Raw genomic sequence first — 20,540 nt, forward strand, 5'->3', positions numbered from 1 at the left:
AAGCTGCTTTCAGAGGTGAAAAGACCATTTTACTTAAAAGCAAAACAAATGAACCAACAAAAAATACAACATGCACTGAGAACGCCTCTGACTATAGGTTCTGATCCATAATCTGTGATATCAGTCACTGAAGCACCGCTATAATAGTGACAGATCTCCAATACAACAGCCTAAAACCTGTTCCTGACTCCCACTGGGACTGTGCCAAATGGCCCGACAGTGTCATGGACACAGGTGTACACGCTTACCCCTCTGATGGAGAACTCCCACAGCCTGAAAAACCTACATGGACCCAACCATTGTGCAGTCAGTCACACCAGCCAATCAAAGGCAGCATGCCTGTTTTTTTTTTTTTGGACTGATGTTGCATTGAATTTCTGATCTTCACACCATGTGGACTACTGAAAACTATGAACCATCCACTCCTTAAATCAGAGGACCAGTGAATCTGCGCAGCATCAGTCTAGGAAAACAAGGCTATCATAACTTAAGAATAGCCTGAACTACGATGACACCGCCATGAACCTGCATCTTTCCATCGCCTTAGTATTAGTGCTTGATTTCAATCACAACAGGAGGAATAAAGCCAGCAGTCATGTGACAGCAGTCACAATTCTGTATAAATACAATTTTCTGACAACTAAAGAAAACAAAATCAAAATGGAAGTACTTTCCCTGTACAGATTTGCCATCACTCTAACCACACTACAGCATCTGATAAGCATGCATCATTCATTTCACCTTCCCTTCTCCAGCTCTCTCTCTCTCACACACACACACACACACACACACACACACACACACACACACATTCACGCTCTCAGACACACACAACACACACACAGTCAGCATCCCGTAAACCAACTCTTATGGTTTACAGTATGTTCCATCCATTTACCTGCTTTTACAACAGATCTCCAGATTCCTCTTGACTAGCTGTGTTATACTTGGGTGAACCTGAATAATTATTTCAAGTGAGGCAAAGGCAAAAGCTAAAAGGTAGACAAATAAGCATGTGATCTAACGACAGCCCTTTGCACAACTGCCCCCAGTCTCTGGAATATTGTGTTTTACGGTCAAATTTAGTTAGAAGCAGGGGCACACGGCGATATTTACAAGAAGCGGTTCAGTTCCAGCCTGGCCCACCTTCCCCCACTGCTCCATGAGGGAAGACCTGCAGCCCTGCTTTGCTGAAGTAAAGCCCGCATTTATATGGCTGATGGGCGTCACCAAAGACAGAGCCTCCAACCGGCATAAACGCTGCAACGAAGAAGGGAAGAGAACCTGCAGATGCACAAACGGGCACCGACCAATCACAAAAGCACCACCTGATGGGCAAACAGCTAGGGGGCAGACCGAGAGCAGCTGGGCAGCTCTGGGCATTCCGCTGCTCCTTCCGGAAAACAACCGTCAGTGTGAGTCCCGCCTCTGATGCCAGAACACCAGGATGACGGGGGGCAAACGAAAGGAGGTTCCACACTCCTGCCCCTACTCCTCGCCATCAGGCAAAGAATGAATCAACACTTTGCTCTGTAGCCCAGTCCACCCCACCCAAAAATTATTGCATTCTTGACAAAAACAAACAGACAAATAAAATAACAAGAAAAAAAAAAGTTTTGACCTATGGGAATGAGACTAGTGCCAAAACGAATATGGAGAACCCACCTGTTGATTACTCATGGGTTGATTAACCTGGTTTGTCACTTGCTCCAAATCACTGGCCAAATACATCTCAGCACAGTTGCAGCAGTCCACAGCACAATAGTGTCTTAATTATGATCACACCTCATTCAGTCAGTATTAAAAGGTAAGCCCCCTCAGATCCTGTTAAAAACAGAGCCAAAATGGAGTCAAAATTACAGCGCCATTGGAGTCAAGCTTGTATTATCAGTCCCTAAACAGTACCTGTGATCTTATGTTCAGATGGAAACTCCACTTCTAATAACTGGAATCCTATACTAAGAAAAGGCTCAATTTTCTCTGCCAAAGCGCAGAAAAAAAAACATAAAATTTCAGTAATAAAACTAATTTCCTTGTCTCCAGTGTTCATACACAAAAGTGATTCCAGTCCTCGACTCCCTCCCATTCCCCCACCCCCACCAAGACTCCTCGCTGTCGTATTTGCAACGTTGGACTGAGGTAGGTTGGTCAGCTTAGACACATAACTCAAAACTCTAAATCCAGGGTATGCTGGGTTTCCAAATATGACTGCCGTACCCGCCCTTCCCTCCCCATTTCAAAATCTTTAAAAATGGAGCTGAGGCGTTGGAAAAACAAGGGGATCGTATCAGTGTGCTGTACACAGACGATAACTTTTGTGCCACGTTACTCATGATCTGAGCTTTTCCCTCTCTAAAGTCTTTCCAGACCTGTTGTTGCATGCCTGTTAAAGTTATTATCGCTACTCATCTCAGAGGGGAGTGGTCTCGAGTCTCTTCTGTAATCTTCCGTGAAAAGAAGAGGAAAGTGTGAGATTACTGGAATATAGGAGATTTTGGAGGAGAGCTGTGAGCTGCTGGGTTTATATGGCCTTTTGGTTTCCGTATGGTGGGGATGGCGGGGGGAGGGGCAATTGGTGCTGGGGTAGCAGTGTTTTTATCATTATTATTATTTATTATTTCTTTTTGCAGTGGTGTTTTGAGGAAGCGTAACTCATCCAGAGACTGACAGTGTATGTGTGGGTGTGTGTTTATTTGTGTGTGTCTAAGAGAGGGGATACAGGAAATGGCGAAAGACTCCATCCTCGGCTCTACCCCCAAATCCCCACCCCCTCAGTCCGTAGGTCCCAGCGGTCAGTACGCAGTGACCAGGTCCTTATCGTAGTCGTATCGGCCTTTCTTAGGCGGGGGACTGTCCTGGCTGTCGTCTGTGTCCTCGCTGTCTCCCGCTCCCCCTCCTCCTCCCTCCTCCTCGTCAGATGACGAGTCCAGCGTCAGATCCACCACGGCGCCCCCCGCTGGTGCAGACGGTGCCGGAGCTGTGCCCGCCGGAGCTGACCTGCCGCTCTGGCTGGTGCTGCTGTGGGCCGGGGAGTGGCCGTTTGCCTCTGGGGAGCCTGGGGAGGAGAAGGGAGAGACAAGATTAAATGTATTACAATTACAGGTATTACCTGTCCGAAATGAGAACTGCACTGAGGGAGAACTTTGAAAAACTAAGATGTTGAAAAACATCAAAAAATTTTGGTTTTGCTAAAATGGTTAGGCTTTGTTCTGAGTGTGGGTTATTCCCCTGAAGTAGTCTGAAATCAAGACTAATAACCCACATTGTTAAAGGTGGATAAATCTGAGTAAGACCACAGAGGTATGTGAGTACCTGGGAATCTGAGGAAGATGATTTGCAGCGTGATAGAGGCACAACTGACTTCCTGAATGAGCATGAAGTCAAACTGACTTTTTACTAAATATAAGGGATAATATTTACACCCCACACACCCTCATATAAAAGCATGATAACAAATAAACTGGTCATGAGGGATTATTCTACAGAATTACTGACACTGACATAATGGATAAAGCATTCAATAATTTAATCAATGTACACAGAAAATAACTGCAACATTGAACTGGCAACAAAAGAACTCACAGAAGCATGTTGTGAGACAGGGTGGTTCAGACAACCTCCAAAACTGTTCAGCATTTACATCAATGAATTAGCCTAATTCTTGGAACAATCCACAGCCCTGGGTCTCACACAAAGAGACAAAATTCCATCTCTAAATAGATGATACACATCTGAAATCACCCAGTGAGCAAGGACTTCAGCACAACCTGACTGGACAAATACTGTCAGACCTGGGCCCGGACAGTAAACATGAAAAAGACCAAAACAATTTTCCAAAAAGATCCTATAAGAGAAATGGATACATTTTTAAATGTACACATACAAATGTGACTGAACATTACACACGCCATACTAATTGAAGTCTGATCGTTTGCTGCCGAAATTAAAACCTCCTGCTGAAATCAACTAAAAATAATGGCATGGAGGACTTTTATTGCGTGATGGAATATTAACAGTCAAAACTTTTTAACTGTAATTGTAAAACTATCTAGCTGACAAGGCACAGACATGACACACACACCTGACATAGTCTAATCACAGACACTAGCGCACACAGGCAGACGTGACCGTGCAATACACCCTGTGCTCACACTGATCAAAAGGAGGTTTAAACAGAGCTTTCTGATTTGGAAATTTAGCTTTCACTGCATTGCTCCTTGCAGAGCACTGCCTGACCTCCTTGGGAAAGAATAATGGCCAACTTATAACTTTTTTTAGCTTCTAAAACCAATCAAATGAATAATCTTAATAAAACTGATCATCCATTATGTTCCCATGAACATGGACCATTTGACTTGGATTCTTGTTATTTATGACTAAATTTGCAGTGCGTGCCCTATATTTTTTTATTATTATTATTATTATTTTTAAATCGGTTGCATAAATTAAGTTCCTTTCAAAGTATGACTTTGCTATGGCAACACATATTTCTTTGTCCTGAACATAAAGCCGTATCAAGCTACTTCAGAGGGTGGAAAAAGGGAGACTTTGAGATAGGGGAGAAGAAGAATGAGAGAGGTGGGAGGGGAACAGGAAGAATGAACTGGGGGGGTCATTTTAGCACCATGACCTCATTCTTTCTGCGTGCGGTTGGTTTCCTTTCCAATTTTACACGGACAGATACCCTTCCTCTTCACCCTCTTCCTGATGAAGAACTTGTATGGCTCTCACGTTAACCCAATCACACCTCTGATATGCGGTCAAATAAATTAGAGCGGAGCAAACGTCAGTGAGTTTACTGAGTGAACACAAATGCATAACCTCTGATGCCACCGTGGGCAATCCATGTGATCAACAAAACCAAAATGAAACTGTGTATGTTTGTTCAGTTCTTACATATGTCCAGCAGGGGGCACTCTGGTGTACTGCTACGCTCCTTCTCCTTCTCCTCACGGATTGGCCTCCACGAGCCGTCAGCTAGGTACTCAATCTCCTCCACATCCTCGGTCTCCTTTAGGATCTCAGACAGAAGCCTGGGGGAGAGCCCAGCCGTGTATGGCATTATACAACGCATATGCATTCATACAAAAATACATATACATAAATACACATTTTTCCCCAGTTTATACAAAAGGTCAACTGCAATCACAAAAGCACACAGAAATAACACTGAATTTTTCCCCAGCCTACAGACAAATGTCCATGTAGATGTATGGAGAATAGGGAAGCAAGATTCACAAGACAGCAGATCAACAATATACTATAAATACATACAATATATAAAATGTCTATATGTATGTATATCTGTACATAGGAATTATAAATACACACACATAGTGACTGATCTAGCCGTACCCATCAATAGTGAGCAGCTCGAAGGGGGCGGGCTTGTCGCACACCGGGCAGGTCCAGGTGGGCTTCTTCTCGTTCATCTGCAGGAAGAAGACTGCGTCGAAGCACTGCAGGTGAGCACAGGTGAGCACACGGCATGGCACGCCCAGGCGCATCTTCACCAGCTGGGGAGGGGAGGGGGGTGGGGGGCGACAGCAGGAAACATGATGTCACGCATGCAAACACACAGTACGTGAACAGGTACGAAAGAAGGCCAAAATTACACACCACTTCAGTGAAGTGATTCCTTGTCTCCTCATAGCAACTATAGTGGAAAACGAAACTTAAACTCACACACACTGGAAAACTCAAAGCTCCTCTATGAATGAACTGCTTAGTCAAGACTCTTGTCCAGGCTGAGTGCAACAGGTCACACTATCCATAATAAGCATTTCTACAGGATGTTTAGAGATGTTTATGAACCTTGCCCAGGGGCATAACAGCAGGGATTTGAACCCAGCACCTTCTGGTTAAATGCCCACTGCTGCCACACCCTTGGGCAAGGTACCTAACACAGAATTGTCTCAGTGAATATCCAGCTGTGTATGTAAAAAAGCATGTAAAAAAACTGCAACCTATGCAAGTACCTCTGGATAAGAGCATCTGCTAAATAACATCAATGTAATGTAAATGTAATGATTCACTACAGGATAAATTCACTGAAGGATGGATTGAGGTGCCTTGACGGGTACCAAGCAGGGCAGACACTTACCGGGCAGATGAGTGACACACGCAGCCCTGTGGTGGCGATCTCACTCTCAGGGTCGAATCGCAGCTTATCTTGGACTGGAAAACAGCGGGGTGTATATTTATTTCCATTTTACAGTCAATAGACTTGTTACTCTCTGAACACCCACACTAACACCCCTTCCCAGGCTGCATCTGCAATTTACCGGGGGAACAAAAAAAACTTTTATAATCAAAGAAATCGTTCCACATTATTGCATGGATTTGTTTATGTAATAACATATCCTATCCACAACACCTACAGTGTTTAAACAAAGTAGACATATGGGTCTGTTTTCCAAGTACTGCTTCCTTCTACAACCTAAATGCAAATACAAAGCATGGACCACGTCCAACAGCAAAAACAAAAACTCCCTTAGAGTCAAAGGACCACAGATTTACGGTAGATGTCAAGGAATAAACTTCAATGCCTGAGGGAAGGAAGGGGAATTTTGAGATTGCTGTTTTAACAGCATAACGGACACCAAGCGAGGCTTTTCCTGTGTGCGCTGGGGAAAGTGAAAGTAACAAGGGCTAAAGCTTCCATTTCAGAGCTGTGCACCAGCATGAGTGAGCAAGCGGCTATGAGCACAAGAATGTCATGTGTGGCAGCTGTGTAGCAGAGTGGTAAGGAGCAGAACTTGTAACCGAAAGTTTGCCGCTTCGATTCCCCGCTGGAGCACTGCTGTTGTACTCTTAAGCAAGGTACTTAACCCAGAGTTGCCTCAGTAAATATCCAACTATATAAATGGATAACATGTAAGAAGCTGTAACCTATGTAGGTCGCTCTGGATAAGAGCGTCTGCTAAATGCCAATAGTGTAATGTAACATAATGTGTGTGCATGTGTGTGCATAGGCATACGTGAACGCGTTGTGTGTGTGCGTGAGTGCGTCTGTGCGCGCGCGTGCGTCCATACTCACTGCGTTCGCGGCAGCGCTCCGGGCTCTCCACCGAGCAGTGCTTTAGCTGGCTGAAGAGCTCTGCGGATGTGAAGACCCTCACCAGGTACAGAGCCACGCAGTACCGCTGCACACAGCACAAAGAGCACTGATGTCACTGACGCCACTCAAAGAATGCAGAGAGGGGCATGAGCCCATGGGTACCATCAAGTCACTGCAGGCGGGATCTTTCCCACTATGCATGTCCAGTACAAACTACACCAAAAGAGCCAAACAATGAGTGGTTCTAGCTACATATGTTTCTACTAATCATGCATAATCCTGAACCGCTGCCATTACGCAAATATGCCAATACGCCACTATGCCAATATCCATTTATATATGATCGATTATCAGAAGGAGGCAGTGCAGCATAGTGGTAAGGAACAGGGCTTGTAACCAAAAAGTTGCTGTTTCGCACTGCCGTTGTATGCCTGGGCAAAGTGCTTAACCCACAACAGCCTCAGTAAATATCCAGCTGTATAAATGGATAACGTCAAAAAAAACTGTAGCCTATGTAAGCCTCTCTGGATGAGAGCACCTGCTAAATGACAGTAACGTAATGTAATGATTATCCCAGGAGGGTATGTTCGCTCAGTTGGGCGATTTCCCCGAAATGTTACACATTCCCGCAAGCAAAGACTGTAAACTCCAACATGGCTACCCATTAACACCCATGGCTAAGAGTAATGTGCACCTGCAAATGAGAAATGTACCTTTCCAAAGTTGCCCCACGTGACTGTGATGCGGTTGGTGGCGGTGGAGAGGTGCAGCCAGGGCGTGATGTTGACCGGGCGGCAAGGTCGACGTGGCTCCACGCCGGGTTTATTAGAAGGGTAGTATCCCTGGAAACCGCACAGCAGAGGGGGGGAGGAGCATATAAGAATGCCGAATGATACCAATCTTACAACTCCCAGCTGAGTTCAGGCGTAATACAATGTCATTCTACATCAAAACTGCAATACCAACTTAGCCCCACCAAAATTCTCAAATGTAAGTATTTGTAATCCAGCAATCATCTTTGCAGTCCAGCAATCATCCCCCCCAACGCGCGCGTGCGCGCGCGCACACACACACACACACACACACACACACACACACACACACACACACACACACACACACACACACACACACACACACACACACAAGCAGGCCCAACTGCTTACCGGTACGTGACAGTAGGACTGGTTTACTTTGACTGCAATATTAGGGGGGTACTGGTCCTCCTGTACGCTGGAGGTGTCTGTGTAGCAGATTCTGAAACACAGCACAACACTTAGTCAGGCACCACAGAAAGGAAAGCTTAGCTTAGCATCATTTCTGTAGCTATGCCAACATGACACGCTGTGGTGGAAAATTTCTGACTAAGCGTATACCCCATATGCAAAGCATAAGCATTGCCAGTATATGTTAGTTTTTGGTTTTAACCACTTTATTTTTACTATGCACAGACAATTTAATATGTTAACCTTAAATAAAGTTCTTGCTTTGTATGCATGTGAGCAAAAATTAAAAGGAAGGGTTGGAAGAGGACAGAAGACTGCAGGAGGAGTAAGCAGCTGTGAGATACCTGTATGCCAAGTAAGGCTTGTTATCGGGGCTTAGCTGGACGCTGTCCGAACACTACTCGGCCAAGACAGAACAGGTTAAGCAGGGATAGTTATTTTTATACATATATTAGGTATGTGTGGCCTTGGCAACACTGGAGGGCAGCTGAAGCAGGACTGATGTTTTTTTTTGTTTTTTTTATATATATATATATATATATATATATATATATATATATATATATATATATATATATATATATATTAGATATGTGTGGCCTTGGAGATAATAGTGTACAGCCAAGGCGGGATAATTATTTTTTTTATAATTAGACAGGTGTGATCTTGGCAACAATGGTGTACAGAAAAGGCAAAATATGAAATTGGAATGACGCTGGAATGGAAAACAATGGTGTGCAGATTATGTGCTATGAAACTGAAGGAGGAGTTTGAGTTTAAGCCCCCCACAGGAGGAGCTAAGGGGACAGCATTATAGAGGGGGCTTTCAGAAAATGCGTTAAACATTGTCTCAGAGCGAGTGGTGGTAAACAAGTGGCTGAGGATTGTGGGTAAGTGTGCGCATTTCCGTTGTGTAACTCTAACCCAAACAGACAGATGGAGTTTTATCAGGTGTGTTTTTATTGGGAGCCGTATTTAGGGAGAACAAGTCTTAGGCTCTCGCACTGCAGCAGAGAAACACATCCAAGACTACTTCTACTGCAAGGCAAGTGCTGGAAACTTCTGCTCTTGGAAGACTCTTGGCCAATTCTACACATCCCTACATCCCTATTCCTCTCAGTTATATATGCTACAACTTGAATTGTTTTCATGAATTGTGCTGTATGACAATTAGCACAAGTAGCGCTATAGCAAACAACATTTTACTGACTGGTTGATGTAACTGCAGTGTTTTCTCTAGTGTTTGTTGGCTTCATACTTACAATATTCACACCGGTGCTGTAAAGTGGGATCACATCTATTATTTTCACACTGGAAAGTCTTCTCCACTCACCTTAGAACCACCTGGATAGACTTTATTCCTGGGCGAAGTTCTCTGTAGGAATAACAACAAATTAAGTTACTGTAACCCCCAACTCAAATATAAATTGCCAATCACTCATCCATAAAAAAAAATCCATAACCAGATCCACAACATGACTTTAAATTATAATGCCACCACTGAGGTACCTGCAGTAAGCAGGTTCTCCACTTACCCTCTGACCCTCAGCCAGACTGCCAAAAATTACACATGGCTCCTCACACCTGACACACGCATGTGCAGACACACACCAGTCACAGCAACAGCATCCTATAATCACATCCCATCTCCAGAGGAAAGCAGTGCACAAACACATCACTCAGGTTTGGAACAATGTTTTTCTCCCAATGGCATCTACAACTTCCTCCAATGTGTCCGCTACAACAGTCCGTGCATTCAGATTTCTCCAACAAACTCACGTCTCCGTCTTAGGAGTTGTAATAAGGTGAAAAAGGCAATGTCCCAGGTGAAAACTATGGATTTGCAGGACCAGAAAAGGCAAAGCAGGACCCAGAGCTCACCTGCAGTTTCTGATCTGGTCCACTTGGCTCTGTGTCAGCTCGAACGCACACGGACTGTCCTGCAGTTTCTCACCGTTCTGGGGAACTGCAGGGAAGGGGAGGAAGAGGGTCCAGACAGTCAGAGGGTTCAGACCGAGCAACACTTCACCATGTTCTTACACACAGAGGAGCTGACAACTCACCTGATAAAAACATTTGTTTTTGACTTGTGGTGTACCATGCACCAGTTGTCATGGCGTACATTATGAATGCAAGGTAGCATGTCTAACCCTAAGCCAGTCCCTGTTCTTGTCATTCTTGTCACTCTGACCTGGCACTGAACTCAGCACAATAAAAAAAAAAAAAAACACCACAGCCCAAAGGCTTTACGTGACCAATGAGTGTGCATGATTCAGCATCAGGGTGTCTGAGGCAGGGACTTACTTAGCTCTGTAGGGGGTAGCAGCGTCTCCAGGGTCTGGTAGAAGGGAAGAGACGCCAGCTTCACCTCGGCAGCAGGGGAGGGGGACGGCTTGGGGATCCCATTGAGGTAGTCTGTGCCCTGTATGGTGGTGCTGGTGGGCTGGGAGCTGTGGATGGGGTAGGACCCCGGGACAACTTCAGGCCGCCTGGCGGCGACCCAGTTGGGCGCCTTGGGGAAGCGCGACTCGTACAGTTGGCGGATGTTCAGCAGCAGCTCCGGGCTGTACTCCTTCTGCACCAGCCTCAGGGCCCGGCCCACCAGGTCCTGCTTAAGGCCGCTCTTACTGCGACCCATGGAGGTTAGCAGCATCTGGAGATCCGACACTCTGAAGCTTTTCACCATGTTCTGACAGAGCGGGCGCAGAGGGGGCAGGTAAACAGGAAAAAGACCAATTCAAATTAGGACCAAAGACAACAGGCCATTAAAAAAAAAACTTCAGTGTCTGCAAAATAACTGCTTGGCCTATTGACAGCTGCTCTGTCAAGGAGTGAGGCAACATGCCGGTATCAACCAACTAGTCAGACACAACGTCAAAACCTGCTAGTGTCAGCATCACTGTAGCATATTGTGCAGTGAATGAACCCAGTTTAGTTTGTGCATCAAGGCGACTTGGTTTGGCATTTCTTGAACATTAGATGTCTGAGTGGGTGGGGACACAAACAATAAACATACTGCAAGATATCAAGCTAAGACTGCTATTCAACATACACTTAGTAGTTTACAATTACGCATTGCGGACCATTCCACAATTAGTGTAGCGACGCAACTGATGCTAAAGCTGTGCTTGTTTTTTTTTTACTTAATGAAGCCTCAAAACAATGCATGCTTCTGGTGACTGCTTCTAGACAGCACTAGCCAGCCCATTTTAGCTTGTTAGCAAGCTAAGTACCATGTCAGCATCATAAGCCAGTTGAACACACAGAACTCGTCGTGGCTCTGAGATCCTTTCGATCTCACTCGCGATCCTACTCACCAGCCGGCTAACTTTATCAGATGTAATGACAGCAGTCTCAGAGAACTCAAACGTGGTTGGTGAATTTAGCTAGCTTGCTCACTTGAACCAAGTCTGAATCCTTGGCTACCGGTATCTGACGAGCTAGCTTGTTAGCTTTTATAACAAGTCGCCCTCTGTATGCACACCTCTCATGCTACGTTTCGTTCCCAGTGCGTTGCTTGAGCGGAGAAGCACTCCGTCTTTCAGACTCATATGCTTTGTAAACACAAGGCTGCCTAGCGAACTGGCTGACACCAGCAGACAACAGTTTCAAGTCGTGTCAGCCAGCTAGTCAGTCAGCTATCTATCACCCCCGGTAATAATTCATTCATATGACATGCTCATGAACTACGATTTCCATCTTTTAAGACCTAGCCATCGTTGTAGCTACATAGCTAGCTGGCTAGCTAATACATTTCGCGCCGACTCCCTGCGGTCTAATGTTTTTATTTAACTGCTCTCATCATTCACAAGCTAGCCAGTTAGCTAACTAGCTATCCCATATGCCCCCTGGTAGTCGCACTTGACAGCGACTGGCTGGCCAGTTCCTGTTTTCTGCAGGCATCGCAAACTTGGATGCGGTGAGGTCCATCTGCCGCTGGCCTGCCATAACATCCTAGTGCAGCCCCATCGGCCCCCGCAGCCACTCTCCCGTCCGCCCGGGTAAACGGAGCTTAACTCACCATCGCCTCCACTAGCTCGGCCGCCATCTTCACGCAGCAGCCCCGCGAGAGCCAAAGCTCAAAGAAGCCAATTTTTCGCCAATGAGCGACAGGGCGATCACGTGACAGCGGCCAGCCGCAGCCAATCGGCGCGTCCCGAGATCAGGTGGCCACCAGAATGAACTAAAAAGAGGTGTGGAAGTAAAGGTTTAAAGTGACAGCGCTCCTTAAAAATCATTAACACTCCGACACAGGCTTTCCCCGCCAAAGTAGGCCCCAGCCTACGGAGAAAAAATCCCAGATTGATTTGAAATCGAGTGCTTGCCTACAGAGCTTGATAACCTCGTGTGTAAGAGGAGTTGCTCGCCAACAGGTGTCTAGCGCAGTCTTACACGGTGCCATTTAGTGACATTACGGAAGAGGACGCATGCGACTTACAGGAGCCAATCCGCGTGTTTTATTCCATTCCGGAGATTCCTTACAACTCAATGATGCCGTGGAATGCAGCGTCTATATTTAGAACCGAACAAGGGAATACAATTCATTAACTTTAATTGCATATTAAACTATGTATTTATTCCTTTTCATGTAATAGACGACTTGATCAAACAACTATGTGAATTTTGAGAACACGGTGTTTTGCACAAATATCATAATATTGTGCTCAAATTCACATCTTTGCTGTCCATGATAAGCTCCATTTCTGGTTTTACAAATGGCAATATTTTGTGCAAGAATGGGCGCTCTGGAGACGAACTCCCCCACCCCCGTGACCTGACTTATCAACATTTCACTCTTTTTAAATATTTATCCAAGCATCCAAGCATGTCTATGACTGAAATATTTTGTCTGCATCCTATTTTAGGACTATCTGTAGGGTTGTGTTGCTCAACTGAATACTTAGGTGAACACACATTGGCCACCTCTTGCTCAAGAATAGTGTACAGAGAGAGAGAGAGAGAGAGAGAGACACACACACACACACACAAATAAAAAATATATGCACATACACTTAGACACACATAAAGAAGCACATACACACAGAGAGCACCTCACAGATAAAGAGCATAATTGACACACAACTACTTTTGAAATATAACATTTCTGGACTTGTGTGACTATTGAACAAAGTTAAAAGAAAAGAAGAGCATCTCTATGATCATATAAAAATGCAAAGAATCACAAACAAAATCATTCTGTTTTAAGAAGTATTCACCAGGGCTCAGCAGGGACAGGGACAGGGATCTTGCAAAACCTGAGATTGCTTTGAAAGTCCAGTACAGAATATATCTGACAGCACATATTCGCTTTCTGCCAATGTTCCCCGCAATGGCACTGTATTTCATAGATGGCCCTAATGATTGAGTATCAATACAGCTACTGGCCTAGCCTTATTGAATTTACTCTTTGTAAGTCACTCTGGATAAGAGCGTCTGCCAAATGATTAAATGTGAGGGCAGTTCTGCCGGTCAGTGACTTGGCTTGTTTTTTAATAATGTAACTGAGAAAATTAAGCTGTCCATGATAGAGACAAGGAATTTAGGACTATCAAAACTGTGAAACCGCAACCAGACTGAAAATCAAGAGGGCAGTGCTAATGAGATCCAATCAAGAGTCAGTACTCATGTTCAGATCATAAAGGATGCCTTCCTCCTGTGCACTTCATAGCACACAGCAGTACTTTATTTTGACAAACTATTGTATCATTCTGTTATTACATTTTGCTATCGATGCTGCACTTAAATTTACATTTACATTTATTCATTTGGCAGACACTTTTATCCAAAGCGACTTACAAGTGAGGCAGAGAACAACACAAGCAAAAAAACTACAAGGAGTCAACAATATTAGAAGGGCTGCATGACCAGGTTTCAATGGCTGGCCAGACAAGGTACAAGCCAGCATCTACCAATCTTTAGGTGGTAGTTTTTATGTTCACTCAAATTCGATGACTTGTCCAAAAATGGTTACAAAACTTGAAAAAATCTGTCATGTACCGTGGTAATGTTTCCAACAGACTTAAGGATCTTTGGCAACTCAGGCACTGTAAATTTAGCATGCAGATAACTGCTATAGGGTATTTTCAAGCCGTAACACAACTGTGAACTCTTGTGCCATGTGCATGAAATGTCCCCATTGGACCACAAGAGGGCACCCCAGCATAAGGTGCCCTGAGCACCATTAACTTCAGATTATGAAAGTCTGAAGCTTGTATCTATGTGTGGTTTTGACATCTGTAGTTACTAACTGGTTTGTGCCAGATACACAGCATGAGGACGCTGAACACAGACTGTCCACAACTGGCTCTGGGAGTTTGAAGAGGTGAGAAATATCCAAGTAATTTTGAAAAATAGGCAAATTCACACGTGGAATCCAGTGAGAGAAGGGATATTAAGACACAGAGAGATATACATAAATGATATAAATCTAATTATTCCCCTTTAAAACATCAGTGAAATATAATGTATAAATATACATAAATGTTTTTAAAAGGGATTATGTTAATAAAAAAGCCATTTGACATCAGTCCAGATTATTATCATATTGTTATTTTTAAATGGAACCATAAGAGTGTGCTCCTCTCATAATTTTCTTACCAATTATAGTGCTACACTGCGCTACATCATCTCACTGTATCAGGAATTTGTATGAAAATTCCGATAATTTATTTCTTTCTTCTAATTAATTAATCTATTTTTTTTGTTTTACCAAGATCTGCATGAGTAGTTTGACCTGTTCAAGACGTCCATGTATCTCATGACCTTGATTAAAATGTTCATATATGCACACACACTCACGTGCACACATACACGCACACACGCTCGCACACACACACACACACACACACACACACACACACACACACACACAAACATTCACAGAATTAGGGATGCTTTTATAATAGCAACAGAGATGCATTTATAATTCAGCATCATGCCTCCAGAAATCAGTGTTTAATTCATTTAGGAATAAACTATTAATGGTTAGTCTCACACCTTAGAAAAACAGATGAAAATAGATTTAAAAATATTAAAAATACATATAAAAATTTGTCAACAATTTTCAATGTTTGTATTTACTTACAGTATGTCATCCTCTGGTGCACTACAGACTTTTCACATCCATTACAGAAAATTAGCAAAGGAGTCAGAGAATAAGAGGGAGATGTTTGGAAAGAGAACGCTCCATTGCAGTTCTTTGAAGAGACCTGGAATTAGACTGGCAAATAAACCTGACTGGTCCCCTTGAAACACATCAGTGAAATACATGTTTCAAAAATACATGCTTCACATGTTTTAGAGCTTCAGAGTTAAGGCAAATGAAACATAACTATGAGTTTGACTGTAGGTCATTTTTTTCCTCCTCCTATTTTTATTAGCATCATCTTGACCAGAGGCCCAGGGTGACTGAGTATGCATGAGATCATTTCAACACAATGAAAAATGCAAAAGCTAAAACTGAAAAACAATACATCCAAAAACACAAACATGGAAACACATTAACACAAATTACCCATGTTACACAATGGGCGCCGTCTTTTGTATTACTGTCGTTTATTGTATGGCGGATGTTTGGAACTGTAGGGATTCATCACCTTATCACAAGAGAGGGAGGTAAAGGGTGACTCCTGCTGCAATTTGGTAACAACACGCTGGTCAGGGGTTTGTGGATCCACAGCTTGTTCACTTTTCCATGCTATCTTCATTAGCCTCTGACCTGGTTTGAACCACGAGTGAACCACTGCATTGTCATGGTGCAGAAGTGGCATGTGCAATTCTGCTTGAAATTTGTTTAACATAACAGATTTGAATCAACATTCAGTTTGCCAGAGCAGCTCAGCACTAAAATTTGCTGTCTCTGTGCAAGATATTCCTGTCGGTGAAAGACTGTTAAGTTATTTGAGAATGCTACGAATATATTTATGGCAGGAAGACAGCAAGGCACGGAGAGATTTTCAGATAATACAGTACATGGGTCCAAATAGAAAGATAACGAATTACTCTGGAACTCGTATGAACACTATCAGTGTTGTGGCTGCTACAGATTTACTCATGTTCTCATGCCCTCTGCTGTCTGTTCAGCCCCACAGCATAATGAGAAGACGCCGCAGTGCGAGTGAAAGATGAAGAGAATTTCTCTGTTTCTTCCAATCAATGTAATGTACAGTTTATTTTTTTTTTCCCCCCCACATGCACGAGGGTTCATATTTATTTCCTAATAACCCGCAATTATCTGCAAACCTGAGCTATAATGCAGTTTGTGCAATAAAGGCCCTCTAACCTGCTGAGTAAGCAGGGAGCCGATATGAGGGCGGTGCCGAGATCCAGGCACGCGTGATAAAAAACCGCACGAGGAGTGCTTTGGCACCGCAGACGTGGATCACACACAATACATTTTTCCACACGTAAGCAATCTGTGATTTACACGTACTAGCCCTGACTCCACACGTGAAGACTTTTTTTGACATGCATTCATAAAACAGTGATTCTGTTCAGATGTAAAGATGTGTTGTTGTTTGGATTGGCTCCATTGATGGTCTAGTCTTCTGCCACCCAAGCACTACAGGGGCTGCTTTTGGGGCTGCCTCAAAGCACACTGACACAGTTCATCTATTTCATTCATTCATTTCCCCAGTAAAAAAGGCGTAAGGGCGTCCAAAGCATTGTGATGAGTAACTCAATGTTACACAAGGTTGAGAAAATAAAATCCAGGTATAGGTGAGGACCTAACAAACATTTACAAGTCAGGCTTTTAAGAGCCACCATCGTAAGCTTGGCAGTAATGTCTGCTTAAGGACTTTCCTTTAGCATAATTTTACAGCCCTTATTCTTAGATCCTCTGATTAAACAGGAACAAAAAACATGAAAGATGCTTGAACTGGGCCATTTGTTTTTGTGCTTAACAATTGAAAATGCTAGTAATATTGCACATTAATGGCATTTCACTGGATGAAACGCATTTTGTGAATTATTTTAAACTCATTTCCCAATTTGTGGAAGCCAAGGGCCATTTGCCTGAAGCCTCTCAGAGTCCTTTGACCGTATCCATGATGGTGCATGCTACTGATGAGTTTCTTTAGTGTGTTACCTTTTTACAATCCAGGGAAACAGGGAACCGTTGGAGGTTTCTATGTAGTTCCAAGCTCCCATTGAATTTGGACAAAACTTCAAAAACATTCTCTGAAAATGAAGAAAAAAAAAAACAATGTTCATGTGGATTTTTTTGTTGGATTGTGCGCAAAAGAGAATCTAAAGGCGACCCTTGTGTTTTCTGAAATAAAATTCATTCTTACACACAATATGGCTTTGATCTGTGCAATGCTATTAAGATTAAAATGTAAATTGTAACCAATTTTAAACGAAGGAATGATCACATATATTCATTTATATATATTTCCTCTTTCACTGGGCTATGAATAAATATAAAGCACTGTGCATTTTATTTCGTTGGATCAATCCTTCCAGGTGGGTTGTTGCTTTGTGCTACCTGCAACAGTGAGTTTGAGCGACAAGTGTGTTTGCAGCTCAGAAAAATCGTTCTGGAATCCTTCCAATGCTGTTTTCTCGTTGTTGTTCTGTTTCCCATCTCGGAAGAAGTGTTTACAATAAAAACAAATTAAACCGTTTGTATCGCTTGTCGACATGCGCCCCTGAGAAAGACAGTATTTCAATTAATGTTTTTTTTAATTAGTGGGAACCGTGTGAAAAATATCCGGCTGAAGAACAAAGACCGCGGCACAATACCGTGCGACTCTCTGGAGTCACAATTTCCAATGCAACCGCTAGGTGGCGAAATATCACAAAGGATTTTAAGTATGATTTCGGTACTTCGGAGCACTTCCCAGTTGGAGGTAGATTCACAAAGGGGAGATGGATCGATCAACAGATAAATGAAGTAGAATTTAGTGAGAGCCGGAACTGGAACTTGGAACTGCATTTCAACAAATAGCCACAAGACAAAGGCTTTTGACAAATGTAACGTGGCTATTTTTGGCAGTTCCTATTCCAGAGCTCCTACAGAATTCAATACTGCGCCAAGGAAGCTCAGACTCACCTATCTTTATAAAACTGGATCACCTGATAGGGTGGGCTAAAAACGATATGTCACTTTCTACCCTCAGAGTGATCGCCTGGAATGGTGCAGTTTCTACCCGAACAAGATTTAAAAATAAAATAATAATAATAATAATAATAATAATAATAATATCAGTAGCTTTACAAACTAATTTCACCCACTCCCAAAATTATGTGAGCTGTGTGCTGACAGTGGCTAACCATACGGTAATTGTATTTGTATACATTTTCTAAATGAATTTTCTGCAAGCAAAAATACAATGAATATACGTTTCATAAGACTGGGAGGGGCGTGCATAAAATGTAGAAAACTGACAAATAAATATAGGAATAAATTTGTGTTCAAAAGTATCAGATATGTAAGTTATATATATAAGTTCTTTTACATAATAGGAATATTAGATATATACATTCTTTTAAGCTGAGTGTCTATGGATTGGCCCTCCCCTGTAAACATAAAAATGTTGATTACATGTATTACACTAGGGGGTGCTAGAGTTCAATCAAGAAGCACTGACATGGGAGAGCACTCCTGTCTCTTGGGAGGCAGTTACCATGGTGACAGTTCTGTGGCCAGTGCAGCAGTGATCTCTGCTGACCTTAGGTGATGACCTTTGACCCTTTGGGCACAGCTAGGGCCAGGGGTTAGTAGTGGCCAGAGGGCAGTGAAAGCACTCTGCTGATTGGCCCTAAAACTTGCCTGTCCCCTCATCTTGATTAACAAAACATTGACTAGTGTGTTTCATGGGCACATTGTATCGTTCACTGTAACACACACACACACACACACAAACAGCCGAAACATGCTATGCTGTTCTTACATACAGTTTTGTGGCATTTTTCTGAGCTGAAGCAAACATTTGCATGACCACACTTCTGCTAAGAACAATAACACAACAGCAAAGTGCACTGAAAGACAACCAGGATGCTTGCAATTGGAAAGGTATCATAAAAACCAAAATATGTTTTGATGTGCCAATATCATTTCCTGTAAAACATATGAAAGTGAAAATTAAAATATCTGAAAGTTCAGAATATATTTTTTGACACCAAGTACATTGCCACGACAGCTATGGCAATAAGAATCATAATCTCAGTGGTAAATACCTTGAAGGTGCACTAAGAACAGCCTCAGGTGTAAGCCACTGCACTGACAGATGTCTATAGCTGGTGGTGTGAATAAAGACCCCCGCTGCCTGGACCCCCGCGCTCGGAGGGAGTAATTATGGAATCGTGGGTACTAAAAGTCATGTGGTCTCAGCCTTCTGCTCCAGAATAATTTATCCCCCTGGGCTGATAGCTCGTCAATATCAATTTATTAATTTAAAGGCACTGGTCTGATAAAGAGGACTGCACGTTGTGAGTGTCGTGGGCTGGGAGGAGGGACATGAGCCACGGTGATGGACAGAGGAAGCAGGTTATAAAGGTGCGAAAGGGAACCATGGAGGAGAGAGAAAGTGACACTAAGTCAGGAAGTGATGTCCTGGCCAGGTCCTGTAAGATCCTGTGGAATCTGGCTTTCACAATCTCATGTCAAGAATCTTTCTAAAACGGTCGACAAGACCCTTTATAAAATGATTTTCTAAAATATTGAATGAGATTTTACCAGGATATTGAAGGGTTTTGCATGGATCATTTAAGATTTTGTACAAGAACTGGCGTGTAATATGTGGTGGTATTTTAAGACCTTGTATTTTACAATTATGCACAAGTTTTTCCTCAGTATCTCCAGTTCAAATGATCTTTGATCTTAGACCTTTTAAAGAATCTTTTGATCTAATAGAAAAAATTGACCTATTGTACCTAGCTATTGTATGTGTCTATTTGTAAAAATGGGAACTATGTATTTGATTGAAAAAAAATCAGTCAGAGGCATAATTAGTGTGCACAGTTTAATCTGTGAAAAAATCATACAAAAGAATAAAGAAGAACTCTCGATCATGTATGAGAATGAAATCATAGTGAGAAAACATGATTCCTGTGGGGGGAGGGGGGGAGGGCTGTGTTGTAATATGCATAAGAAATATGACCCTACCCCCCTTGTCCCTCTCTTTGAGCACTTATTACGAACGCTAATAAAAACTGTAATAAAACAGTTCCGGTATGAGACAGACCATAAACACCTCAACCATCTCAATAACAATTCCCAGAGCCATTACATAACATCGCAGCAGGAAGCT

The 20,540-nt window shown here is 43.0% G+C and overlaps 1 protein-coding gene across 1 annotated transcript; it reads right to left on the reverse strand.

Annotated features, from left to right (window-relative positions):
• Positions 1-804: 804 nt before the first annotated feature.
• On the reverse strand, positions 805-12,369 carry pias4b (protein inhibitor of activated STAT, 4b). The gene is made up of 11 exons (XM_036554784.1): positions 12,308-12,369; positions 10,591-10,975; positions 10,168-10,252; positions 9,620-9,661; positions 8,227-8,317; positions 7,774-7,902; positions 7,040-7,145; positions 6,104-6,177; positions 5,356-5,516; positions 4,897-5,033; positions 805-3,055 (listed from the first exon to the last, which is right to left on the reverse strand). Exons 1-11 carry the CDS (start codon positions 12,332-12,334, stop codon positions 2,793-2,795), a joined length of 1,500 nt encoding a protein of 499 aa, XP_036410677.1. The 5' UTR covers positions 12,335-12,369; the 3' UTR covers positions 805-2,792.
• Between the last annotated feature and the right edge of the window lie 8,171 nt (positions 12,370-20,540).

The sequence above is a fragment of the Megalops cyprinoides genome, chromosome 20, assembly GCF_013368585.1.
Source record: "Megalops cyprinoides isolate fMegCyp1 chromosome 20, fMegCyp1.pri, whole genome shotgun sequence".
NCBI classification, from domain to species: domain Eukaryota; kingdom Metazoa; phylum Chordata; class Actinopteri; order Elopiformes; family Megalopidae; genus Megalops; species Megalops cyprinoides.